Raw genomic sequence first — 27,019 nt, 5'->3', positions numbered from 1 at the left:
TTACACATCATGAACCACTTGTTTGAACAATTTTCAACCCATTTATCTGCTTACTCTGTTCTTAACCAAAGTACCTCTCTAATCCTCACAGCCGGACTACTTCTCAACATACAACCGTTTGTAGAATGGCACTGTGTAGCTTAACAGCTAAGAAATTGCATGGTAGAAACACATGTAAGCTGGCAGGCCTGGCTTTAGCTTTCAACACTCTCATTACAAATATACAAAACGTAAAACATGCATTTTCAAGTATATCACATAAAAACAGCCACTCAGTGTCAGGATACATCAACGAGCTTAATATACAGTACTTAAAGAAGCTGATGATACACAGTAACCTCAAAATGGCGCCGGCAACATCGCCTCGGCTTTTACTTTCCCATGAATTTTCACCTCACTCAAAACTTTGTGAAATACAGTGTTTACTAACTGATTTATATCTCTACATTTAGCTGCATTCCTTATTAATACGCTACAACTCCTTTTGTGTTGTTTTACTCCGGTTACTAACCTGAAAAACACAGGAAAAGATAGAACAGGCGCCTGGTGAGGTTTCTCTGCGTCTCGCTCCGGCCATATTGAGGAGGAGGGCGCATGGCGTCACCATTCTGTCCCACCAGGCGATGCGCCACCTCCTGGCATGACTGTGCAACTACATCTTAAGTAACATCTCCCAAAATCACTTCTTTCTCTTGCAAAAAACATAAATTAATGTGACTACACATTAGGGTGTCACAATTGTGTTGCCGGGTGTTCCTATCTGGATTTTATAGGATTTGTATTTTCCCTTGTAACATTTTTTTGTTCCAAAAGAAAGCCAGAGTACTTCCTGAGCTCTTTTTTTTCTTCTTCTACTACATTCCTGCCTATGTAGCTCCAGCACTCGAAACACTCTTTATTTTAGCCTGACTCCTGCTCACACAGCACTCCAATCAAACAAGCACTGTTTATTGAACTATGAGGTGCCAAGTCACTCACTCACTCAGTCATTCACATAAACCTGCCTCCCCGCTGCCCTCCATGCCTTTCACCATGTTCGGCAAACGCCATCTCTCTCTTCAGGCCTGACGAGAAGACTTATGACCATTTAAACAAACACAGGCACTCAATGGCCTCTCTGTCTGTGTGGCTGTAGGGCAGAATTTCCTTTATGGTTGGGTGTGTGCTTGTATGTGTGAGAAAATAACTGTTTCTTAATGCATCGGTATAATTGCTGTCTGAAACGAATGCACATGAGGTCTGTGTGTAAAGCAAAAGATGAAGAAACCAAAGCCCCCTTTGCACTATGTACTCTCTTTGGAGACGTGTCCTCTTCAGTGCCATTTTCAGGTCTGTCTTGTCTGTCAGTGCCAGGTATAAGCTGTAAACCCACAATGAGGTTTAAATGCCCTCATAGCATGACCACAGCAAGTAGGGACAGCCTGTTTTATTCCCTACATGGTAATGGTATCTGTTAAGAGCAACACATATGTTAATTTTTCATGACACTGATCAAAACTCATTCTCACTTTTTTTTTTTTCCAGTCCAGTTTTTGCATCCCACGAGCGTCAGTGAGGGATGCTATCAAGGCGAGTAAAGTCGTGTGTGTGTCCACCGTGAAAAAGCTGCTAATTAACTTTCCGTTCCATTGAATTTGTGGTGTCGGCACATAATTTAACATTACATGCACTGCTGACATATGATGCAGTGTGAAATAGGTCATTCTCATTTTACAAATTTCTGTAAGCTTATGCTTCAAGTGCGACTAGTTGTATACATGCTCACATGCACATGTCTGAGTTGTTTTTGTTACATTTTTAGGCTCTTGTAGGAGTTAACTGGGGCACCCTGCTTGTTCAGTGACATAACAGTGCACTTGAGGTTGGATGATGACCTCATTGCATCTGGGTCATGCAGGTGCAAACCCTAAAAGCCAGTGGGGTAATAGCGTCTGTTCTTGTTGACATATTTACGGGTGTCCACGAGAGTTCTTTTGGTCAAGCAGGCACTTTGGCTGTCAGGCATTTAAACCGATGTGACTGCAGATGTGACCTCACATGAAATGTCATGGTTGTCTAGAGAGCTTCTATTGTTTTCAACATGATTTATAAATATAGAAATGTGGACATAAATTAGAAATCTGTAAATCAAATCCTACAAAAACACAACATTTAGAATTGTAAAACGTGATGGCTTTATGACAAAGTCAATTATTATTTTTAACATTTCTCCTTGTCAGTTTTATCTCTGTATTTGTGTATGACTACAAAGCTGAGAAGTTTTTGCCCATAATCATCTACCACAGACAGCATTATGAGTATGCTCAGTGCAGCGTGCATGCTGCTGGATAGCTGGAGAGGATCAGGTGTCTGCAGGGGTGGACAAGAGGGCACAAGCTCAAAGCAGGGGAACGAAAGCCAGATTGAGAAAGAGAGAGAAATCTGCTGGGTCCAATCTCTTCTCTCTGGCAGTGGGGTCAGGGGGGCACAAGGGAATGAAGAGGGAGGCGGTGTGTTTCCAGAGTACTGTAAGAGTCCTGGTATATCTTCACACCCAGCAGCAAAACTACAGATTTATGCAGTGCAAACAGACACACTCAATGTTACACATGCTTCTGGCAAATAACCCACCTGCAGCCACCTTTGCAGTGGAGCACCACGGGTTGATGTGCCACCACTATGAGGCTGTCTTTCATGTGAGCTGCTCAGTGTGTTTGAGGTGAGCAAGGGGTGAAATAAAAAGGTCACACGCTGAAAGGGGAGAGAGAAATTTCAAGACAAAGAGATATGTTGGGGTTGAGAATGAGAGGCGTTTGTCTCATGGGCCAGAGCTGGAGGCAAGGTGAAGAGCATCAGGATGGAGGTCTACAGTATATCTGCACTGTGAACAAGGCAGGCTTTTTTTTAAAGGCATAACCATCACTCGTGAAAGGGCAGTGGATTTATCTTCAACAATATTACACCAGAATTAAGCGTTAATGAGTTTTAGAGGCAATAAAAGTGATTTAAATTTCCATGTTATCACCTTTTTTATTGTTTGTGTTTATAAATAAATAATCACTGAGGTGTGTTGACAGTGTGCAAGACTAAGTGAGCGGGAGAGAAAGTGCAGTGTAACTCCAACTAAAGTCATGAACCTCTGAGACTGTTGGGATACTTGATGTTTTCAGTGTTCACCGGGCATTTAACACTAATATTCTCAGATATGGTGACATTATTACAGCTTGTGAAGCATATAAGTTGGACTTAGACTGCTTTCAGGAGACCAGGTTTTTAGAAAAATACAACTACAAAAACAATTCTCTCTCTCTGTTTTTTTTTTTTTTTTTTCTGTTCCTTGTGGTTACCTTGTGGGGTTAGTCGTGTCCATCCTGTTTCAAGGAAAAATCCAAAGCCAAAGGCGAGACCCACGCTTTGTCTTTGCAGGATTGACTCCATGTGCCTTCTGATAAACCTTTAATTCCCTTGTGGGTCTGTTTTTGTATCCTTCCAAAGATTTGCGGGGAGCTTGTTTTACTTGGTTTAATTTCCTCAGAACAAAGCTCATCTGATCTTCCCACCCAGACTTGTGTGTGGCATTAAGTCTTCATTTTCATTAATGTTGGAGGGGCAGCACAGGAATCTCATTTTAATTTGACATTTAAACATCTGTTTTCAGTTTCCTGAGGAAAGGGCTTCATGCGAGTGTGTGTGTGTGTGGACAGAGGACAGCTTGTGCTGGTGATGAACCAGTGAGTTTTCAGAGTTGAGAGCAGCCATCTCATCTGACCTTTAAGCCAGGGTTTGAATTCTTGAAATGATGGCAGCTAATTGCTTTGGCATCAGCACAGCTCTAGTTTTGCTAATGTGGACTTTGGGAGTAATTTCTATCAGTACAGTGGAGCATGGCTGAAACAGATTTTTGATAGTTGAGATCTAAACCTCTGTTTTAATAAATGTGGTTCTCAGTTTATCTTGCAGCAAGACATGTCAGGAACATGAGATAAAGAGTTTTGTTCTGACACTACAGAAAAGAGGAAATGCACTGCAGAAAGGATCACTTTACCTTGACAAAGCGTATTGATATCTGTCCAGGTCCGGATATCCACCCCGTTCCATCCCATCATCAGCATATTTGAGCAAATCCAGAATGGACAAAGCGGTGTCTTCATGCTGGGACCTGTGACTTTGGCCCATTTCCACATATTAAGCTACAAACTGAAAATCTCTGTATACACACACTCACACACACACATTGAGTTTGGCTTCCCTGTTAATGGCCCAGGAAATATTATCTGCTGGGGGACAGCTGCAGGCTCACTAGAGAGACAGAATGGTAGAGCAGGCTCATTATCCCAAACACAGATACAGACCACACCACATACATACACACTTTCAGGACAGCACACAGTGTGAGAGCATTTTTCTTTTCCAAATCGTGGTCCCAGAACGGGAAGAGTGAGACCGAGCAGGGCCGTGTGCGGAGCTATGCTAGCTGCCTTGTTTAAACCAGGAGGGTCAGAGGCAACCGATTCTGCCACAGCTCTGGGTCTGACAGGGCCTCTGGCAAAAGAGTTAGGGCTTAGTACCCCATCCAGATCTGGGCCAGTCTGTCTGTCTGACAGACTGTCTGGCTGCCTCTGTCTCCTCCTTGCTCATGCTTTCTCCATCCCAGAGGAATTTGTTTTCCACTACGCAGATGTTCAGGGCTGTCTGCTGTGCTGCACTCAGCTGTGTTTATAACAAAGAGGTGTTGGTTTGGAGGAGGAGAGAGGGCAGTGAAGTGGGGGAGTGAGTGCCGATGAGGAGGCATAGAGGTCACAGCACTGTCGGTGTAAACATTGAATGATGCCAGCTCTCCCCCGGGCCTTCAACAAGTCGATACAACATTCTTTTTTTCTCTTTCTTTTACTTCCTTACACATCCCTTTCTATTTTCCAGGGTGATGAATGCATGTGAATTTTGGCTAAAATAGTTACAGTGAGGTCAGCGGAGGAGATGGAGACCCCACTGAGAGGAGATGGTGCACAATTAATGTCACACTAAAAGTTACTGGGCTCACTCATCCATGCATTAGCACACATACTTTACTTTTGGATTCTTAAGCATAAATACTCTTGAAGAATATAATCTAGCTCAGTATTTTCTCCAACAGCACATTTATACAGAAAAAGTGTAAAAAAGAAGTAGATAAAAAAACATATCTCTTTTTGAGAAGTGTCTAAGTCAGTGTTGGCATACTTCAGGTTGACTTGCAGTAATCCTCTTCAGAACAGATTGGCTTTGCTGATGGAAATAAAGTGTTTCTTCAGATGGAGTTTGTGCTCTAATGGATCGGATGTTTTGTGTTTACTTTTTGCATTCCTGAATGACTCGATCTGTTGTTAACTGTACAAATTGAAGTCACCACACAGCTGCACTGCCGAGGGTGAGACGGGATCAGAGAGAGGGAAGCAAGCTAAAACTCAAAACTGCTTTTCATCTCTTTAAAGGGCACTGTTAAAAGATTTGTGGATGTACAGTGTGCCTCTTCATCAGCAGTGGCAATAGCAACATATGAAGCATAAGTTGGAGCAAAACTACTTCTTATTACGTCAGGATTTCCTCCAGGATATTTTTTTTAAACTGTGGGTGGCTTTTTGCAACATACAGTAGATATAGACAATATAGATTTTATGTTCATATGGACCCATTCATAAAATATAATGTACATTTTTAACATCTGAAGAAAAAAAAGAATTCTGGAAAAATGGAGGCTTTTATTTTGCCAAGGCGGTGCACCACCATCATGTAGCAGAAACCCTGGACTTAGCTGTGTGAGTGTGAATAACAGCAAAAAACTGTGAAGCATCACAGTCGACCTGGGACTGAATAGTCTCTGTTACAAGAAGCAGCAAGCAGTATCTGGAAATAGGATGGACTCATTAAGTGCTTTAAGGGTTTACTCAGGAATTTGTAGACTGTCAGTAGATGAGGGGTTCTTTGGTGAACCAAACCTTGATCTATGACTGAGGAGCAAGCTGAGAACCGTGAGACAATGGACAGCAAAAGCTTATTCATAACCCCCCCCGCCCCAAAAAAACACTAAATAAATAAGAAGCATACATGCTATAAATTTTAAGGAAATAGAACTGCATTCACACCATGCATGCTGATCTTTATTTGTGTGGCTTGATTTTTCAGAATGCATGCACTGTTTTCAGACTTTTTATATGAGTGAAGCTGGGACAACAATTGCTGGTACACCATCTGCAGAAGGAAGCTTCCAGCTTTTTAATTTCTTTCCATTCAGTAAGCCTCCAGTTTATCTTTACACTGTAAATGTGGAGTTCATTGATAAGCTGTTCTTCTGCCCTCAGAAAGTGGATCTGCTTTGATCGGTCTTGTTGCAACCACCATATAGTAATGATATTAATATGATATTCTGGCGAGACAGGTAGACTGATGACTTCAGGTGTAGTAGATTTTGTAATATTAAATCCATGCCCCCGAATGAGCATCAGATTTGCTCAGTTCATCATTTTTAATCTATTCATCATCAGAGTTGTAGCAAAGAAATGGATCTGAGCTTGAGAGGCTGCAGACCTCTCGTATCTTAATAAAAATCCCAAGGCTGTGTCTTTTTTTTTTTTTTTTCTTTTTTTTGAAGCACTTCCAGCTGGAAAAATCAATGCAAATAAGAATCATACCCTGTCCTTACAAAGACAGGGATAGCAGATTAGATCTAATGTTGATTTCCAACCATGTCAAGACAGAACGGTAGCATGAGTGCAGGGGATGTAAATATAGTGCCAGAGAGATGAAGAAGTGATGATGGAAAGGTGATAAGGAACAGACAGTGAATGTGTGTGTGGTTATACTATTCATAGGTCTGTGTGGTTCATTCAATGAAAAGGAAGGTCATGTTATTAAAAATGCTGATGGTAACCAGTATGTACTCATCACTGTTGTTGTAAAGTGTATTTGCTGTATTGTTAAGGGGAAAAGAGGAAGGTGAATGCAATGCAGTCTGCACAGCCTGAAGCATATATATATATATTAATATTTTATAAATATTACAAGCAGAACATCAGCAATAATGTGCCCAATGTTGTCAACTCTGCAGAACCTATGTTGTATATTGAAACACCTTGACTGCTGCAGTCTACTATGAGTGCTAAGCTTTTTTTTTTCTTTTTTTTTAACTGTGCAGTCTTTTGCTGTTTAACTTTGTACTTTTCCACAAATAGAACAAGCTGACACTTTGTCAATCTTTCCTTTTCTCTCTCGGTTTTCTTTAGTTTTACGTGATGACTTCAGACAAAACCCTGCAGATGTGATTGTGGCAGCTGGAGAGCCAGCAGTCCTGGAGTGCCAGCCTCCTCGTGGACATCCAGAGCCCACCATATCGTGGAAAAAAGACGGAGTAAATATTGACGACAGAGATGAGAGGATCACTGTAAGTATTCCACAGTATACTGCTGGCCCTAAAGGCCTGTTTATGATCACTTACGTACATAAATAGGGACGTCTGTTTCAAACATTGTCATACGTCGTCTCATACTTCCATGTATCTTTTGCGTTGCCATGGTTGTTAAGTCAATTCTTCCTCTACTGGACAGTGCTAAGTTTAGAGTTCACTCCACCAAGCCGACATCAGTTTCGGACGCCATTTGGCAGCAGTAACCAGGGTTCGAATTACTGGGGAGCTAAGGGGAACTTGGCTCCCCTGAAAGACAGAGGAGCTCCCCTAAAGAGATTCAGCTGATACTTTAGGGGGAGCCCTAAAAATCCTCCAAACGACCCCGATGATCCGTTCCATTTCCTTCTGCACCATGGACGGCAGCATTGTTTGTCTGTTGTGTGCTGCGAGTGTCCACACAACCACCTGAAGTGGTTGTTTTTGTGGTTAAAGAACTCTGTCGCTGTTTCTGATTAAACAAGCTGCTACGGTAGTTATTTTTAATAGTAACCATATTTTTGACCGAGCTACATGCACTAATATAAATGCGCGTGCACGTGATGTGTGACGTTTTGGTGCATGGGCGAAAGTAAGGCTCCCCTGAAAGCCCCAGTGTAATTCAAGGTTTGGCAGTAACGCATCACTATAAAGTCAAGCGATGAGCTCCGTAAAAACGAACCAAATTACGCACGTAACCGACACGGGATGGACGAAACTGTCCGTCAGTCTGCGTACCCGTCTTCTGCGTTGAACAGAAATTGGCCTTTAATCTGCTGATGCCTCTTCATGATGATGTATTTTTAATGTGTTTAGGTAAAATGATGCAATAATTCACATTACTTCAGATTTTATTGAGAGATTGATTTGTTTGGACTGTTTGGACAAATATAGCTAATCCCAAACCTAGAACACCCCATTTTGGTGGTTAAAGCCTTTAATTTCTGAGGTTAGTTTGTCTTGCTTCATTAGTCAGCAGCACTACATTGATTAGGGATGGTGTGTTGAAGAGGTCAACCAGGAGGAGCATCTCTCAGAAGGAGAAATGAGCTGACCAGAATCAAAGAAAAGAAAGTTGTGCTGAGCAGCAGTGGTGGCTGCAAAAAATCTAAGCAGCTATCTACATTTGATTTACATCCAGCTTTAATTAGAACAACAGCAAAGCCAGCACTACAGCATCAATCAGCTCCACATTGCTTGCTTACTGATGATCTCTTAATAATCCTGGCTTCAACCAAGCATGTATTTGTAGTGTGTTCTTTGAGCAGACTGTCGCTGAGTGATTTCACCATGCTGATTTGGACTTTTACTCTCCAGTGCTGAGAATATCCTGACCTAAGCAGTACAGTTGAAAAAAATCACACCTTGCCTGGTTAATATATACAAGATACTAATGATGATGTTTTGTGTTTAGTTGTACTGCTTCGTACGGCAGAAAACCAACCAGGGAAAATTTTGCACAATACATTTTCATTGCTCAGCCCATCATAACAGTGATCATAGTTACAGTAACTATCATTTGCACAGTGAAGGACAGTTTAGGTTGAACACACAGAGGCATGATTGCTGTTTAAGATCTACAACAGTGCAGCTATTCTCTCTTTAGTTTTTTCTAAACTGCACTGCAGAAGAAAAGAGTCTGTGTTGGGCTGCTGAATGGCATAGTTAAACTAAACAAACACATAATCTAGTTGAAAGATAATTAGATCATACTTTAACTGTCCCTGAGTTTAGTCAGCAGTCATGATAGTCATGATAACCATAAAATCATTTCGCCACAGTGAACTCTTGTCAAGTGAAGGAATTTATTGTCTCTTTTGTGATACACAGACATCAAAAGAATTTATGTTGGATATTTGATCTTCTGTAAAATAAAAGAGCATCATAAATCTCATCAGTCTTTTATCTTTACAGTGTTGTTCATCACCCAAAAAGTGTCAAACTGCAACTTTTAAATGTAAAAGTGAAGTACTTTGAAGACATTGCAGCCTTGTTTCATCTTTGTTATGCATAGCTCTCTCTCATACATGCCATGAATATTATGAACTTCAAACACACACTTCCTATTTTTCAGTTTCGTGAATGTATTGCTTGAGATTCTTTGAGTAAATTTTGTGAATACTGTTGCTATAACACAGACTAAATGATTCAGTGTTGCATCGTTGTGGCCGGCAGCAGTGTGGGGTCTTCTGTGGAAGTGAAAACAGGGTCTGAACAGCTGGTGTAGCTCACTATAAACGTCCTGTCAAGCACAAAACCTCATAGACTGAGTGTTCCCAAATGACCACTTTAAAATTCATGCTAGACGTCATTTATGACCATCTAAATATGTGTAATCAACCGTGGTGACAGATGTGAGGCTGGATGGTGTCCCCATGTTAACAGAATTTGGACAATCATGGGACGATGTCCAGAGTTTGTTTATGTTACAGTAAATTTGCTGAGTGAATATACGACCACAGAGAAGGACACCGAGGTTGAAATCTTTTTAATGTGATGAACAGCTGAAATCGTTAAAGCCCCCCCACCCCCCGTTTTCCCCTTCCCCCTCCCTCCGCCAGCCTTCATTGTAATGTTTGGTTCAGTTCATTTTTCCTCCCATGCAACATGCTGCAACGTGCAGTCTCCTTGGTGATCTCTGGTGATCAGACCAAAGTCCCAAACCACCTGCAGTGGGGATTTTCTTCTTGCACCAGGATGAGACATTTTACAATTGCAGGATACAGGACAAAAAAGACTGGACTGAAATTCACTTAAAGGAAGGGCTATGGGGAGGGTGCTCCATTTTTCTCTTTTTTTCAGTTAGCTGTGCATAAACAGCAATGATATGCTGCATGCCTTGTCAAATATATTTATGACTTCATGTGGGGCAGATTTGAAAGGTTTCCTACAGAGCGATGAAAGCTATGAGAAGTTAGGTTGTTCTGTAACCTTATAATGCTTCTTTGCCACTAGCAGTACATGTTCCTCACACCTTTATCCAACTGATCTTTTAGGAAGAATGGGGGAAGAATAAACAAACAGGAAATGGAAAAAGTGCCAATTTTTTAACCTATACCAATGTCTGTAGCGCTTGTCTGCGGCATCAGAAATGGCTAAAATAGAGCACATTGTCCTCCTTTTGTTCAATAGTTGTGGCTAATTATCAGCTTGGAAAATGAACTGCTGTGTGAATACCAACAGAGATGGTGGAGAATGAGGGATTTTGCATTATCAGCAATGCCAAATGACATGAGACAAAAGGGAACAGAATAGAGCCATCTCCCTGTAATGCATGGATAATGGTCAGATTGTTGGGGCTTTCAGCAGCCTCTGTGCTATACTTTCTTTGTTGAGAGGATGGGCATGCAGAGAAGAAGAGAAACCACTGCTGCATTCATTTGCATTAGCCAGCTCTCTGATTCCCTGCTGTTCTGGCACTCCAAATATTCCAGGGGAGAGTGGGAAACTGCAACATGCACACAGGGGTAAAAATATGGACAGACTGAAAAAGGCCTTAAGTGGATCCTGATGTCAAAGCCCTGTGGAACCAACAGTACTCAACAACCCCCCCTTCTCTTCTGCATGGTCTGTCCTGACCTTGGGCCTTTGTGAGTGTCACAGTGTTTTAGCTGTTAAGCCTTTCCTCAAACAAACAGTAACATAATGATACTTCAAAACCCCTCCAGCACCACAGGGTGCCCTAAATAAGCCAGACTTCCACCACAGCCTCTTCAGTTCCTTCTGCCTTCTGCTTTATCATGAATTTTAAACAGAGTGAAGGGTAGATGAATCCTTGAGTCCCAAAATAATGCGTTCTCTGTCCAAAGTTGCCCTTTAGAATGTGGTTACCTTTATAAAAAGCGATTAAAACAAAAATATATCAGCATTTGAAGTCCTGGGATGTAAATAAACTGAAAAATTATACTATACATGTGTACATACATGTTACGGGGATTAATATAGTAGTCAAGGGAAGGACAGACTTTTGCACTATTGTGTGTCAAGTTCTCTGTCAGTGGCTCTCTAATGAGGATATCTGTTACATGCTTGCAGGAGGTTGTGCTGGTCTTGAAGGCTGATGTGTGCATTTAAAACCTTAAGCTCCATCAAGGCACAGAGATCACCGGTGCACCACGCTATTGTCTGTGTCTGCGCTGACTGGCATGATTGTCAGCTGAGAGCGGGGCTGAGGGGCCTGGGCTGGGGCCAGAGTTGCCTTTTTGACTGCCTGAGAACAAAGCATCTCCTCTGGCCTGTAATCAAAGCCCTGGGAAATAACAGACATGACATTCACCTGGACAAGCACACATTTACTGTCTGGTGTGTGTGGTGTTCACATCTGCTTCAGTGTGGGTTCACTTGCTGTTGCTTCTATATGTATTCATACTCTTGGGAGGGGTGAAAAATCCAAGAGGCATTTTTTTGTTTTGTTTTGTTTTTTAACATTCCCAACAGAATAAAACTGTCCTCAAGCTCTTTGAGATGAGTGGAAGAGTGCTTACTGTCCTGCAGTGCCTCAGGTGTAACCTCAGGGACTTGCTGTTGGCTTGGATTGGGAAAGTGTTCTTTGGCTCAGCTTACCCTTATGAGGACTGGCAACAATACAAAATGGCTAGACACACAGAGTATTAAAAACACGGTAGAGTAGATTTAATGTGTTTCAGTGTATTGGTCTTTTGGTACTTAAATGCTCATTATTTAGAGCAATGTTGTGAAATGTTTATGCTGTTATCTGTTTTCTTTGTGTCAACTCATGCTCAGAGTGTCGCTCAGACGCTAATAATGATGCTTTTCCACTCCATGTTCAGCCTCTCACCTCCTCTTCTATTCTCTCAGATACGTGGAGGGAAGCTGATGATCACAAACGCCCGCAAGAGCGATGCTGGGAAGTATGTGTGTGTCGGCACAAATATGGTTGGAGAACGCGAAAGTGAAATAGCTGAACTTACAGTGCTGGGTAATTAACCATTATTTTCTATTACAGTACTTCACTTAATTGTCTTCTTCATTCTCACATGCGCACACACGTTTGCACATGCCTTTCTGTTACTGTGCCTCAAAAACAGAATCCAGATGTTGAGCTTTCTACTGTCTGCCTCTCATGGTACAAAAACAATGCTACTGACCCTTATCAGATTGAGTGTGAGATGACCAACAATCATATACTTAACTCTGATTTTCATCTTCAGCTTCTCTTCGGTGACCAGCTGCACCCTATTTCACATGAATGACCTCTGACCCAGATACTCTCCTATATCCCCAGCAGAGAGCACGCCTAACTCCAGATTTTAGAGACAGATTTTTACCTCATGTATTTGTTCTCCTCAGAAAGCTCTTAAAGTTTGTCAGAAAAATGACAACAAAGCTCACTTAGTCAAGATAAATAATTACTTTGATATAAATCAAGAATAAACAAGGGCAACTTCTTGCTTTCAGAGTCGGTGTAATAACCCAGAAACTCTGGTTAATTATGAACTACCCTGGTTTGTAGTCAGAACTGATACCTCATCTGATGGAATGTGTTCAGAGCAGCTATAAAGTGAGTTTTAATTTAGCCTTAGAGATTAAAAAAAAAGAAAAAGGTAGTAAAAAGAGATATAGTGGCTATAAAGTGTTGGCATGTGGCAATGTGAGAGTCCAAGCTTCATATATAAGTAGGTTATAATATGACAGAAGGCTTTCTGTGTCAGGGCTTGTGCTGTGACATGTCTTCTGTTAATTTAGTGGCTTGTCATGCGTATTAAAAACCATAGAAATGTGCACTTAAGTAGTTGGTTTACAGTTAAGTAGTTAATGCTTGCTGACCTGGCTTTAATCCGGTGAACCGTATAGTGTGTATTTTCCACACTGTATTTCTGTTTTGTATGTTTAGTTACTTTCAGTGACTTTCATGTCACAGATTAGCAAAACAATCTAATAAGTAAAATAAAAATTAAAGTAACAAAAATAATATACATACACACACACACACACACACACACACAGACATATATATATATATATATATATATAAATAAAATATGGAATATCTAAATAAGTTTCCCTGTCACATAAATGAGAAAAGATTAGCACTTTTATCACCTATAATTTCCTCTTTGAACTATAAATTTCTACAGTTAGATTTACTGTGAATCAGATCTATAGTTTTAATGGCTTCTCTGCTCTGTAAAGTTTGATTTGTGTCATTTTTTTCTTCTGTGCAGAGCGTCCCAGCTTTGTACGCCGCCCAGGGAGCCAGGTGGTTTTAGTGGAGCAAAGTGTAGAGTTTAGGTGTGAGGCCCGTGGCGACCCAGTTCCCACTGTACGCTGGAGGAAAGACGATGGCGACCTGCCTAAAGGAAGGTATGACTCATTAACTTGCCTCCTTTCATCAAACAATACCTTCCTCTCTCACTCTCCTCCTCTTTGTTTGATCCATCACTCACTTTTGTCTGCGACAACAGCCGTTTTTGTGCATTTGTGAACATTTGATACATGAGTACTTCTTTTAATCCAGATTTGAGATACGCGAAGACCACACCCTGAAGATCCGTCGCCTGACCTCAGCTGATGTGGGCTCCTACACTTGCATGGCAGAGAACATGGTGGGCAAGGCAGAGGCATCGGCTACGCTCACCGTCCACGGTAAACAAGAGTACTGCTATGCTACAAGTCCGAGTTGTACACTGTTCTGCTAGACAAATCTATTATTTACGGTCCCTTGGGCAGCTGTTCTGAATTCATTCCTATTTTGGGTATTTTTTACAGCTTGATTCGAATGCAATTTAGTCCAGCCTCAGTGCAATAATAGCCATCAGCTTTACTATAATATGGTCATCACTTTAAACTCTTCTCTCTCAATTAGCTGATTGATTTCTAATAAAAAGAAATACAGAAATCTATAACAGCTGCAGAGTTGTGCACAAGGGACTTCAACAACAATTGATTTCATTTGCCATATACAAGTGGCATTTCTCCAGAGGCCTGTCCTCCTTCATGTTTTAGTACCTACAGTACAATTTGTAGACCTTTGGAATATCTGTTTGTCTCCTGTGGCCTTCTCCACTGGACCTCTTATGAACACAGTTGGAATATAAAGCAGCTGGTCACAGAGTATGAACATTCAGAAAGAAACCATTCAGGGGAACTGGGGGGGTGGGATCACCCCAAAAATCTCCTGAGAATCAGAGGAACACAGAGGCCATTTAACGCCAAACTAATAGGAATGTCGGGAGTTGGGTGAGACAAGAGGGGAGGGGGAGGAAGCTTAGAGCATAAAGGATGGGGACTGGTTGGAGGGATACTGAGTATGTTGGTGTTGGAGGTGGCTCACCATTGATGCAGAACAAGTTAGGAATTGGGGCTGGGGGCAATGGTGCTGAAGAATATTGAGGGGGGAGAGAGATTTCTGTGGTGAGGTCAGTCATATTAATGTCACTTCCAGCGGTGTGCAGAGCAGAAATTTAAAGAGACGAGGCCCCCACCCCCCACTCCACCACATGCAAACACAGATACTTCATCCTCACATGGCTACCCTTAACAATTATTTCTTGCTTTTTGTCCGCAGGACATCAATCATTAGATTGGTTTGAGGTCTAAGATTAGGGTCACCTGCCAATACACCCATCAATATATCTACTTCGCTTATTGCTTTTTTTCATTCATTCTCTCTCCCTGATGAAAGCTTAGCTAATGAAAGAGAACATCATTGATGTATGGCTCAATAAGCTGTTCTCCTGACATATTTGAGATGCTTAGACCTCCCATGTCCTCAGTGAAAATTAAATGTCTAAACCTGCAGCCAATTCTCTGCTGCCTGCGTGAAGAAGCAAGGCATACATCATAATTTTCAGACTCCTAATCTCGGAAGAGTTAGAATAAAAAAACAAAGACAAACCTATGTAGCAAGAAAAAAAAATCATACTGGTTAAATCAGTTGTCAAGCGATTCCTGAACCTCAGAGCTTTAAAAGTTCCTTGAACCGTTTCCATCTACTTTCCAGATCTGTGTGCTTCAACTAGCCCAGGATTCAGAGAGGCCAGCGAGGCTGTGGGTACTGAGTAGTCCAGCTAATTAAAGACAAGCAAGCCACAGTCCCACGCTCGGAAATGACATGCTTCTAATTACAGATGCACGCACAGGAATGGAAAGAAAAGCTGGGCAATTGTAGGTCTAATGGGCCAAAGTAGAAGAAGCGATGTATAGGTAGTGAGACGTCGTTGTAGTAGTGAAGACAACTGTGATTTGAGGGATTGTGTGTGGGCGTGTGTGTTAGTCTGCCGATTTAGTGGGCATTTCTGTCAGCCTGCATCAAAACTGAAAGTTAGCCAGGCTTGCTTAGCCTCTGAATAAGAATAACTGAGCCGCTGAATTAAATAATTCAGTGGTGGAGAACTGCTGGCAAAGAGAACCACACCACAAAATGATTAATCCAACATTTTAGGCTGGAGTGGAATTAGTAGAGAAGTTCCAAAGTTTCGGAAAGAAAAGCACAATTAAATCGGACATTTAAAAAAAAGGAGATTCACTGTAGAAGCAGCTCTGTTATTATGTAATTTTTTAATCCTTGTTATAGATTATGCAAAAGCTGTTTAGGAAATACAGCAATCCACAGAACAGTGAGGATATTGAGCTTCAGAGTAGTAAGAGCTGAACAGTTTATGAGACAGATCCTGTCCTCTGTGTACAGAGTGTTTCACACCTTCCACGGTCAGATTGTCAGTTAACAATGGAAACTCTGTGGAAGTGGCGCCTTGGGCTATTTTTCTTTCTATGGGCTCTGCTCTCATTTACTGACCTAATCAGTGAATTACTGTTTAACATGAATGTTTGTCAGTCTGCTACACCTCCTCTGGACTTATAAATATGTCATGGAAAATATTTAAGTGACTGATTGAATAAACATATAATTGGCCAAGTCACCAGCCATATTTATAGTTTCATTGTAAAACTGTTAATCTAAGCCACATGAGTGGAGCAGAGATGGGCTTTTCAGTTTTAAATGAATGTATGTGCATTTGTAAATCTGTAAACCTCTTAAGACTTAAATTCTTATCTTTGTCTGGTGTGGTTAAATGATATTTAAGCTGAATTTCGTTGTAATATAATTGTATTGTTTCAAACTGCATGGGTCAGAAGTAAAAATATCAACATGTTTTTTTTTTTTTTTTTTAGTTTTTTTTTTCTTCTCAGCCACTTAAGTTTGCTGTGAACATTGATTTATGTGCAGAAAAGAAATAGAATTATAGTCCCTGGAGCAGTTTTGCTAATAACCTATGGAAAGGATCTTGGAAGTGGTGCCAAAACAGAGTGAATGAAGGGAACTTTCTTGTCAGCAGTTTGTGCTGTTACACTGATGATAAACACCAAGATCTGGTTGAGAGCCACATATAGACCCGAAGGTTTACTATATAAAGATAAGTTAATGCCTTCAAAGATACTTTACATCTTTTGTTGTAAATGTTTTTAGATTTTCTTTTTATAAGTTTTTATCGTTTTTTTTATTTTGTTTGTTTTTTTAATTATGATTGTCACAATATTATAATTTATCATTTTTAATTACCATGGAGAAAAAATGTCAAATTATTCCTTAGAGAAGAGACGTGGAGTCTATATAAACATTGAATTGTTATTAACTTAAAAATAGACGCACCACTTACATTACCAATATCAAACAGATTTACATTTTTATCATCTTCACAGAATAACTCATAAATAAATGATTTGGTCATTTACAGATAATTTTAAAAAAATGACCAAATTGGATTTTTTTTTTTTTAATTACAACTTTATACCTTAATTACTTTTTTTTTTTAAAAGATGGTCATTTAATGTTGGGAGAAATCATTAAATCAGGACTTTTATGCTGCTGTGTCAAAGGTATGAATGATGTTTTTTGTTTGTTTGTTTTTTAATCTCAACATTTGAGAGTGGAGGCTTTGTACCTGACAGTGAAGTTTAGGATCTTAAATTACACATTTTTTTGTATAAACTATGATAAGTTATTAAAAAAAAAAATAATAAATTATCGCTACTTCCCACATACCAATGCATTATTTATTGGGAAGCTGCATTTTTCATTCATGCACTGATGCAATGACAGACGGGACATTTAGCATCTCTTCTTGTGTTGATGGCCGGTCCACTCACTCCATCACTGTTCCTATCCTCATTAATATTTCTGCTGTTGTCCTTCATGAAAATTCTGCGTCCTGTTGATGCAGAGGCCAAAAGGCACAGTGTGTTTTTTCTTGGCAAGTTTGATCAGTTTATTGATAGAGAGCCCCCTTTGTGCTGTAAGCGAATGGAAAGCCCACAACAAAGTAGCCAGGTCACATAAGGCTCACCTCTCCCTCCAGGTCTACCACTGTGATCACATCAGCATGGGAGAGGTAAGGTTACCTAATTAAAGGCTTAGACACACATGAATGGACATGTGGAAGCATTATAGGAAGCATTGTGTATTCGTGGGTGTCTCATGATCATATTGTATCCAGAGCTTCTCATACACAGATAGTTGTGAGTGTCTTGTTTTTGGAGTGTTTGATGTACATCTTATCTGCATTTTAAAGGCCAGCATTAGGAAGGGGGAGGAGGGAGGGTTCGGTCATTATTCTGACTGACAGCATTTATGTTTCCGAGGGAGCCGCTGAAGCAGACAGATTAGATAAGGTGAGTGATTGGCCGGGGGAGATTTATGACTGGAGAGTGACAGTTAACATTCACCTTATGTTTTTATGGACCAGGCTTAAACATGCAAAGCTATGTTTGAGAGACTGTGGTTTAGCAGCCCCTTCTGCTTAAATATCTCATTAAGTGTGCAGGGACGTTCACCTTCACACAACGTCTGGACAGAGAGGAAAAACAAAGCATGAAGTTGCAGAGCATAAAACATCTGTCCTCTTCTTGGACATGTGTGTGTTTCATGTCATTATCCATGTGCCTTTTTGCAACATGTTAATTAATCAAACCTTTTCCTGTCCTTGAGCATGAGACAATGACAGTAATGTTTAGTATTTTCTTATGAATATGTATTTCTAATGCTGTCCTGATCAGCCACAGTAATTATTCTTTGCTGCATGTAACACATGTTCCCCGATGGTTTTTGTCAAGGATAAAACATTAGTCTTTTATTTGCAGGATGATAATAACATGATTATTTGCACCCATGGACAACATACTGTTGTTTTCCTTATCTCTCCACTATTTTGTCATGCTGTTTATTATTTATTTATTCATCCTGGGTTTCTTTGTTGTTGTGTTTTTGTTTCTGTTTTTAGTCGTGTCTGGTAAGTTGAAATGTCATCCGTCACCTATTCACCGCCCTGACAAAGACAGGAAGCTGTCACAACCCCCTCCATCCTCCTCCCATCACCTCTCCACCCTACAATCAACATTCATGTTTCTGTTGTCATGGGCAACAGTGACAAAGGATATTAATGGGTAAAAAATAAAAAAGTTCATCTTGGGCCTCCAAGGTAAAGCTGCATCATTTTATTTTATTATTTTCTCCTTTTATGCATCCACAAAAACTCATCTTATTCATGGAAATATTGTAGTTGTATTTTAAGTGACAGTTTTCAGATTGCTTTTTCTATGTATCAAATAGCTTCTGTTTAAAAAGGAAAACATATTTGCTGAAATTGATGAAGGCAAATTAAGAGTTATTTTAAATTTAGTATGACGCTCTACATTCAGGTTTAGCATTTTTATACAGACCAGTGTCACCATAGAGCCCCTGACATTGGGCTGTATCACCACACTTTATCTGAGGTGGGATTTGTCATTAAGATGCATGGATACTGCATTCTGGTTGAGGACTGCACTACTGGAGGTTGTCAGCATTGGACAGATGGCTTACATTTATTCCCCATTTCCATGTAAATTTTAATGGTCCGTGTCCGTGCCAATGCAAATTGGGGTAGGGGAGTAACCCTTGTTTTTTCTGTTTTTATAGTTTAATCTGGTATATAGTTTTATCTGATGTGCACATACCATGCAAAATTTTGAAAGAGAGTTATATTGAAAAGAAAAAGGGAAAAAGGAAAGGTAATTTGAATACTTAAGAGCCTTTCCCAAACTTCATTTGTCTTTCATTCAAATATCCAATACCAATGGTGACTGTAAGGTTTTAAGGTCTGTAGAAGTGTGTCATGGTGCGTATTCAGTGGCTAACCACTCTCATGGCTGTCCTGCAGTGCCCCCAGCGTTTGTGGTGAGACCGAGGAACCAGTTGGTTGGAGTTGGCAGAACCGTCACTTTCCAGTGCGAAGCCACTGGAAATCCACAACCAGCCATTTTCTGGCAGCGTGAAGGTAGTCAGGTAAATAACATGAACAATGATTATGAGGTTTATTTTAAAACCCTTTTCATCAATCTAGCTAAATATGCCAGCAAACTAATTCCAAGCAAACCAAAAACAAAGTTGTTCGGACTAATTACCTTTATTTTGTGATGACCTGTCTCTATCAAAATGACTAATGTCATTAGGAGGACATGTGGTACAAGGTTCTCAAATTGTTTGTAGTATGAAAATAATCGGACGTTATTGCTTTCAGTGACTACATCTCCAACTCATGTGATCATATATTGGAGATTTTGAACCAATATATTCACACCATATCTATTAATATGTCCAACAAGAGTTCCACAAACTTAGAGAATCATTGTTAAGACACCCTTGTCAAATTAAATATATGTATTGTTTTCGCCCTTCTTAGAACCTGCTGTTCTCCTACCAACCTCCTCAACCATCCAGCCGGTTTTCTGTATCTCAGACTGGGGACCTGACTATCACTGATGCCGAACGCTCAGACATGGGATATTATAGCTGCCAGGCACTCAACATTGCAGGCAGTGTGATCACCAAGGCTCTGCTGGAGGTCACCGATGGTAGGCAAACTTTAAATACAGAATTTCTGCATGCAACAAAGTCTCAGAGGGATGAGTGGAGTGATATTGGAATTTCAGATAATCTTTGGCTTGTGAGTATAATGCTGTTCATCTGTAATTTTGTGGTTGTGCTCAAAGGCATATTAATATCCGTATTGAGGTTTGTGAGGTTTGGTCTGGCCTGTTCGATATGTTCCTGTCAGGGGTAGAGACTCTCTGGTGCCTGTGCATCCAGACCGTGGCTCACTATTTGGCTTCTCCGGCTTCACACTGGCGAACGTATCCTACAGTATTCCACGGTTGGCTTGCTGCTGTCTACCGTTGGAAGACTGTGGCCATGTGGTGAGGTCTGGACTGGGTCCTCTAATTACCTTCTTAGCCAATCCCTGTCAGCCTCGTGGGCCATCCATGCTTCACTTCCACCATTCCCACAGTCATCTGAGCAGCTATTACTTTGTCTATGACACACCTAGATTCATCCCTTCATTTACCAAATGTCCTTCTTCATTTACGGCCTACGACAGTATGCTCCATCTCACCCTTCCTCTTCTCTCTCTCTCATTCTGTCAAGCTCTCTGGATAATAATAACAGTTATTAAAGTGAGCAGGCCGCTCTGAGGCCACCACTTCTCCGCAGGCAGATCTGGTAATAACAGGTCATGCTGACAATGTTTTAGTAATTGCACCATCGCCGGCACAAAAGCAGAGACAAAGCAGCCCACAGATTGTACCACAGTGTGGTTCTGAAGATCTATGCATACATGCATATATCATTATATGTTGCCTTTACACTGTGTTAGATATTAATTTGACTTCTTTTCACTGAATGTATTTGCTAGTAAATCAGTGGAGCTTACAGAACTGGTCATTAATAGTGTTATGAAAAATAATAATCAGAAAGAGGAAGACAACCTATAGTTGAAACCTGATGAATCACACAGAAGACATTAAATAAAATGGAAAAAAAAGTCATTGGTTTACATAATTAAAGTCCCTCTTACATCATTTCCTCCTGTCACATGCTTCAGTTGTTTTCTCTGCATTACAGTATTCAAATACATGGTTTTCCTTTATGCCTTGAGTGAGGGAGGAGTTTCAGCATCCTCATGCTGATAATATTGCCTATTCTGGCTAGATGTAGTTATTTAAAGTAGGTTTTATTTTTCTTTTTTTGTGTTTGTTTTTTTTTGTTTGGAAGATGGGTCCCTAAATTGTTGGCTGCTAACATTCAAACCACTAAGCGTCTGGTAGATCTGCAGTGAGAGAACTGAGGCCGTTCCATTTTAATTATGCTTTTTATATTTGATTAAGATTGACTCCTGCTGCTGAATGACTAGAAAATTGTTTCCAGTTCTTTGGGTTTAATTCTTGTCCTGCTACCCTTGCAGATTTTACATTGTTACGGTTTGTCCAATTTTCACTATTCTTTACCTTTTGTGTGTTTTCTCCCAGCTGGAAATAATTGTCTAAATTCTAGTTTCCTCTAACCCAGCCACACCACATTTGCAGCTTCCACCACTCCACATAATTGCCCAATCTGCTTCATCTTTCCACAGTTGTGTCAGACCGCCCGCCACCAGTTATACGACAGGGCCCAACCAATCACACGGTGGCTGTGGACGGTACTGTGGTCCTCAACTGTGTAACATCTGGTAACCCCAACCCCACTATCCTGTGGAGGAAGGATGGTGTCTTAGTGTCCACACATGATTCCAGGGTCAAACAGCTGGACACAGGTGCACTGCAGATTCGTTATGCAAAGGTAAGACACCTGATGGGAAGTACAAACATACTGAGATATGTGAAGTAAATGTATTTTCCTGCCCTGTAGCCTTTGGTAATTTATAATCTTGCCATATGTAAATAATATCTATCAAATTTAGCTGTTTTCAGTTCTGATTTTCATATTTGACATCTTTAAATGTCTAAATCCTCTCAAACAGACTTCAGATTTGTCCATATCACACCAATAATGTGTTAGGCAAACCCCTGCTGGTTGATAAATAAAGCATGTGTTCCTGCCAGCAACCGGCCCTCGGTGGGCTGTCACTCAGTTGTCCTGGGTTTTAAATGGAGTCTGTGAAGTTGAACAGTCTGTAGCTTCCATCAGTCAGCTTTCACACCGGCTTTCCTGTGTTGTTCCGTGCGTGTGCATGATGCTGAACACTCTTGTGCTGAGACTAGCAGGGGGTGCTGACGTGTCTCCCAGATGGAGGCGTCACAGGGTCAGAGTTCACGTCAGTTTGCGGAGATCTGACGAATGCTGGCATGTCTTGTGGTGACAAGATTGCGGTGTGATTAGGCTGCCGGTGCGAGGCAGGCAGGAGGCGATGCATCTGAACCCCTCTCATGCTGAAGCAGAGTAAACTCTGCAGGCATTTTACATTAATGGACTTGTCATTTCTCCCAGACTACATTTTAATGAAGAGGTTTTTGATGCGTGGGGTAATTTATTTTCTTAATATGGTTTTGTGAGTGTTATTGTTATCAGGTTTTAATAGATTTCCTTCCTACCAGACCAAAAAAATATACACACCTTGGGGGTTGTTGGCAAGCCCTGCTTCCATTATTCAAACAGTTCTCCTCTTACTGTTTTTCAGTTTATTTAGCTCATACATCAGCGTGGTAGCCCTTAGCATACTATGCATTATCAACAAAGCACAACAGAATTATTTGTCTTACACAAAGGCTTTTACTTCAGTCGACAAAGCAGACTTTTAAAAAATGCAGCATCAACTTTGCCAACAGCCTTATTAGATGTCCACCAAGCAAAACTCTATGAGAAACTCATAACTATTATTAGTTTTTATCTAGATCCAGATCCATGTGTTAGTTTTGTCAGAGTACTTTGGCTGTTTGGGTTTTTTTTGTTTGTTTTTTTTTATTAGCTCCTGTACTTTGAATGAAATCAAAATGACATGTGTTTATAAGCCTATCAGTATATACATAATCTAATACAGATTCAAATGTAATTTAGATTATTTAAATATCTTTTGTGATTATTGTCATTACATCTGTTGTCACTGCACAGGGCAAACAGAGAAATGGTCTCAAACTGGTGTATGATGCTGTGAATATCTTTTCCATTTGGCTAGGGATGGTTTACCACTCAGCTTTTAGTGCTTTTCCCCAGTTTCTGTTATAAAAGCGATGATACTTAGATCATGAAGCAATGACAGCTGCCTAAAACAGACTCCATCCAAATGTAAATAAGCAGAGCAGTGATGGTTGGGGAGAGATTGTAAGAGAGAGAGGGACACAGAGTCTACTAGCAGTTCTGAAAACAATGGACACATTTAAATAATTTCCATCTAACCAAATTTCCCCCTTCCCCTCCTCCAGCTCAGTGACACTGGCACTTACACCTGCATCGCCTCCACACCCAGTGGAGAGGCCTCATGGAAAGCCTCTTTAGAAGTCCAAGGTAACGCAAACCCAGTACTGTGTCCAACAGTGACATTTATCTAAGATGATGTTTTAAAATGATTCATTTGAACCAAAAAAAGCAAGACATATGAAAATTAGAGATGCTTTAAGTGAAGTTGATATTTTTACCATATTTTCATATTCTCTCTATTCTACACATAGAATTTGGAGCCCCAGTCCAGCCAAACAGACCTACTGACCCAAACCTGATCCCCAGTGCCCCCTCCAAACCTGAGGTCACAGATGTTTCCCGTACCTCCATCACACTTTCCTGGAAACCTAACCTTAATGCCGGAGCCACACCCACTTCCTATATAATAGAGGCCTTCAGGTATAACTTATATTTGATCATCAGTAATCTAATCATTACATGACCTTGTTTAAATCTTAATTCCTACTGTTGTGTGTTTACAGCCATGCATCAGGGAGCAGCTGGCAGACCTTGGCAGAGCATGTGAAAACTGAATCATTTGTACTGAAGGGCCTGAAGCCCAGTGCAGTCTACCTCTTCTTAGTGCGAGCAGCCAACGCCTATGGACTAAGTGATCCCAGTCCTATCACTGATGCTGTGAAAACACAAGGTCAGAGGTGCATTCTAACATATCCAAATTAAATATACCGTACAAGCTTGTTCAGTTCATTTTAAATTGCTGCGCCCTTGTACACAGATATTCCTCCCACCAGTCCAGGTGTGGACCATCGCCAGGTCCAAAGGGAGTTGGGAGAAGTGGTCATTCACCTGCATAACCCCACCATTCTTTCCTCCTCATCTGTCAGGGTGCAGTGGACAGTGAGTATGGTTTTCTACAGGCTTGTGCTATGATGTTATTTTCCTTAGAGAATCTAAAGCCAGATACAGATTGGATGGATGTTGGCCTGGTCACCGCTTAGCTAAGCTTATTTACCAGCATCTTAGTCTGCAGTGGATGAACCCTGCAGAAAACATCCGGAAAATCAGCCGAAATCCCCATAAATGTCTATCTGTCATGAGCCTGAACTGGTCGACTTGCACGAAAGAGCAAAAACCTGCAGCATTTTTCCCCAATAAATCACCCTTAGAACTAGACTACAATGCCCAGCCTTCTATAAAAGGCCAAGTTGTACTGTACAGCAGTGTGTGGTGTGCCAGCCTGTGCCCTCTCAGACTGAAAACACTTGACTGTTAAAACAATACTACTGAGAAGGAGGAGATGGCCAACGCATGCTCTTAAGTGGAAATGGCTTACAGATGTTAAAACGGATAGGTGGGTGCAGAAGAAGTACAACGGGGGTCTCATGGTGTGTTTCTGTGCTGTAACAAGCTGAATATGAGGTACTAATGTGTCTGTAACTGACCGGGTTGGTGTGTCTTGCTCAGACAATACTATAGATCATGGTGCTAAATAACCCAGAGTAGATATTAGTCTGCAGGATGAGTCACTGAAGGGTAAAAACAATCTCAGCTTTGCCTTTTGACAGAAGGCCACCCCCTTCATTCACAGGTATTATGAAGTGCCACAGTGAGTGATGAATGGGGCTGAGGAAACGTGAAAAGGATACTGACATGTCAAGACTGATTTAAAACATTACTGCCCAGTTACTGTGTCTTACTGGAATGTTCCAGTAAAACACATGACAAGAAGGAGGCTGACATTGTAGTTAAGTGGCACGGTTTCCTCATTTTGTGGCATTAAATTTATTCCCAGTGTGGAGTTTCTTGGATTTAGATTTTCCTTTGTGCTGTGGTAATGGATTGTGCAGTTTTCCGGCTAATGAAGACCACCTGAGCTGGCAGCATATTTTACAGTTGAGGGATAAAAAAAAATCACTAAAATCTTTACAAGCCAGCGCAGCTTGCCTTCCACAGGGACTCGTAGCGATATTAGTACGCTGGTTAGCAGTTATTCTTTTCTTGCACCAAGCTGAATCACAAAGCAACATTAATTATCCCTTGATGAAACAGACAGACAAATCCCTTCTCTTTTCATTTATGCACTATTTGCTACATCAGATGAAATTTATCTTGCACTGTCAGTTTCTGGTACTTTATGTAAAAATCAACACCCCCTGCCCCCCCCTTCCCCCTCTCTCTCTACTGACTTCAGCAGTCAGTAGAGAGCAGGACAGGATGAGACAGGCTGTTCTGGGAGTCTGGGTCCTATTTAACCAGCTCCAGACTTGGAGGAACCTTTGGCCAATGACCTCATAGTGCGGTTTGCACAAATCACTGCTGCTCCAAATGACGCATAGAAATACAGTCAAAAGGAGAGATGTAAATGTGGACGGATAAACAGACTAATGATGTGATGGATTAGCTCTCCATTCCATCCAATGCCTGGTGTATCAGTCAAACAAATCAATTTTTGTCCAACAATGCTGCAATATGTTTATTTGCTGTATCATTTTCCACAATAAATATTAAGTCAAGCTGACTCCATCTTTGTGCGCTCCTGTGTCATTTTCCAGGTGGAGCAGCAGTCGCAGTACATCCAGGGCTACAAGGTGATGTACAGGCCTTCACCAGAGGGGCAGCAGAGGAGCGAATGGGGAGTGTTTGAGGTGCGGACCCCCGGAGAGGACAGCGCTGTTGTGACACAGCTGCGAAAGGGTGTCACATACGAATTCAAAGTCCGCCCTTTCTTCAACGAGTTCCAGGGAACAGACAGTGATGTCAAAATTGGCAAGACGCTGGAGGAAGGTGGGGGGATGTGATGCTTTGAGGCTCGCATGCATGCTTACATGTTTTCATGTGTACACAATTTTATATGCACAGCTTGCATGTGTGAGAGCATACAGCAGCTGTTCACAGGATCAGTGAGAAGCAGGATGGTGGTTGGATTATGTTATGTTCAAATGTGGTGTATTCAAGCAAGTCTGGGTATCGAACCTCATACACAGCAACTCCATGCATGTGTTACACTAATTTTTCATAGGGTGTGGTTGTGGTAGTTTCTTGAGGTTTGGTTGAAACCCAACAGCAAATTTTAACTTGTAACTAACAGTTAAGAGAAATGTGTTTACTAGTGTGTGTTTGTGTGTAGGAGTGTTTGATCTTTTTCTGCTCAATTCTCCTTTGTTGCCAGTTTTGTTGATAATTGCTTTTGGAGCTCCAAACATGTTTGTTCTCCCATAAGAAGAAAAAAGTGTTTTTATGTTGAGTTCACAATTATTTTGGTTTGATTACTCTTTGACCACAGGTTGCCTTTCAAACGCCACCATATACTCCACCATCATTACTCCCTGTCTGTTTTGAGTAAACAGTTATTTGCTTTTACTTACATGCAAAAGCACTTATATGATGCTCATTCGGTTTGCAAATAACAGCGTTGTAATTTCCATGATTAGTCATTTGTTCTGACATCAGCC

At 40.9% G+C, this 27,019-nt stretch overlaps 1 protein-coding gene across 8 annotated transcripts in view; it reads left to right on the top strand.

Moving 5' to 3' along the window:
- The window catches only part of robo1 (roundabout, axon guidance receptor, homolog 1 (Drosophila)), a 291,012-nt gene that overhangs the window by 243,111 nt on the left and 20,882 nt on the right, over positions 1 to 27,019 (top strand). For 7 of the 8 annotated variants that reach the window (XM_041994260.1, XM_041994263.1, XM_041994258.1 and 4 more), the window contains 13 exons: positions 7,239 to 7,396; positions 12,215 to 12,335; positions 13,582 to 13,720; positions 13,875 to 14,002; positions 18,637 to 18,645; positions 19,555 to 19,679; positions 20,077 to 20,248; positions 21,805 to 22,010; positions 23,591 to 23,672; positions 23,837 to 24,005; positions 24,089 to 24,255; positions 24,343 to 24,464; positions 26,120 to 26,351. In XM_041994260.1, coding sequence (XP_041850194.1) covers positions 7,239 to 7,396; positions 12,215 to 12,335; positions 13,582 to 13,720; positions 13,875 to 14,002; positions 18,637 to 18,645; positions 19,555 to 19,679; positions 20,077 to 20,248; positions 21,805 to 22,010; positions 23,591 to 23,672; positions 23,837 to 24,005; positions 24,089 to 24,255; positions 24,343 to 24,464; positions 26,120 to 26,351 — 1,830 coding nt within the window. The remainder of the gene's footprint in view (positions 1 to 7,238; positions 7,397 to 12,214; positions 12,336 to 13,581; positions 13,721 to 13,874; positions 14,003 to 18,636; positions 18,646 to 19,554; positions 19,680 to 20,076; positions 20,249 to 21,804; positions 22,011 to 23,590; positions 23,673 to 23,836; positions 24,006 to 24,088; positions 24,256 to 24,342; positions 24,465 to 26,119; positions 26,352 to 27,019) is intronic. The other variant, XM_041994259.1, reaches the window with a different exon arrangement.

Source organism: Melanotaenia boesemani, chromosome 9 (genome assembly GCF_017639745.1).
Source record: "Melanotaenia boesemani isolate fMelBoe1 chromosome 9, fMelBoe1.pri, whole genome shotgun sequence".
Taxonomy (NCBI): domain Eukaryota; kingdom Metazoa; phylum Chordata; class Actinopteri; order Atheriniformes; family Melanotaeniidae; genus Melanotaenia; species Melanotaenia boesemani.
The sequence above is the reverse complement of the archived record's forward strand: the minus strand, read 5'-3'. Positions and strand labels throughout refer to the sequence as shown.